The 503-nt window shown below is 33.6% G+C and overlaps 1 protein-coding gene across 1 annotated transcript in view; it reads right to left on the bottom strand.

Annotated features, from left to right (window-relative positions):
• The window catches only part of LOC107577554 (dixin-A-like), a 5,690-nt gene that overhangs the window by 3,290 nt on the left and 1,897 nt on the right, over positions 1-503 (bottom strand). The window contains exons 3-4 of the mRNA XM_016263617.1: positions 216-376; positions 35-88 (exon numbers count right to left, since the gene is read on the bottom strand). Coding sequence (XP_016119103.1) covers positions 35-88; positions 216-376 — 215 coding nt within the window. The remainder of the gene's footprint in view (positions 1-34; positions 89-215; positions 377-503) is intronic.

Here is a 503-nt window from a genome sequence, read left to right as displayed (position 1 = left end):
AAGTCAAGCATATGATTAGGATGAATTTGCCTACTTTGCATTCACTCAGCAATCTGTTTCGTTCGCTCAGCTTCCTTTCTAGTTCCACCTAAAAAATAAAATAAACCTTCATATATTTGACACATTTATAAAGAAGAATCAAATGCATTTGCATGTATTTTTTTATTTTATTTTATTTTTTACAAATTTTAATTTAGAGTTGAGGTCAGACTCACATTCTGTCCCTCCAGCTCCTCTCTGGCCATGCTGGATCTGAGCAGCTCCTGTTTGAGCTGCAGGACTGAGTCTTCCTGCACAGACATTCTCTGCTGCAAGGCATCCTGGGTAGACAGACGGACACAGGAACAAACCTTAATTATCCCAAATGGCAACAAATCTGGTGTACACTGCAAAAGCTAATGATGAAATTAAAGAAGTGAATAATTATCCACACTTCTATAATATAATAATAATATAAATTAATGTCTAGTTAAAATTTTTATTATATTTTGTATATTATATAC

Source organism: Sinocyclocheilus grahami, unplaced genomic scaffold (genome assembly GCF_001515645.1).
Source record: "Sinocyclocheilus grahami isolate Dianchi unplaced genomic scaffold, SAMN03320097.WGS_v1.1 scaffold6360.1, whole genome shotgun sequence".
Lineage (NCBI taxonomy): Eukaryota > Metazoa > Chordata > Actinopteri > Cypriniformes > Cyprinidae > Sinocyclocheilus > Sinocyclocheilus grahami.
Note: the sequence above shows the minus strand (reverse complement) of the source record. Positions and strands in the feature narration are given on the sequence as shown.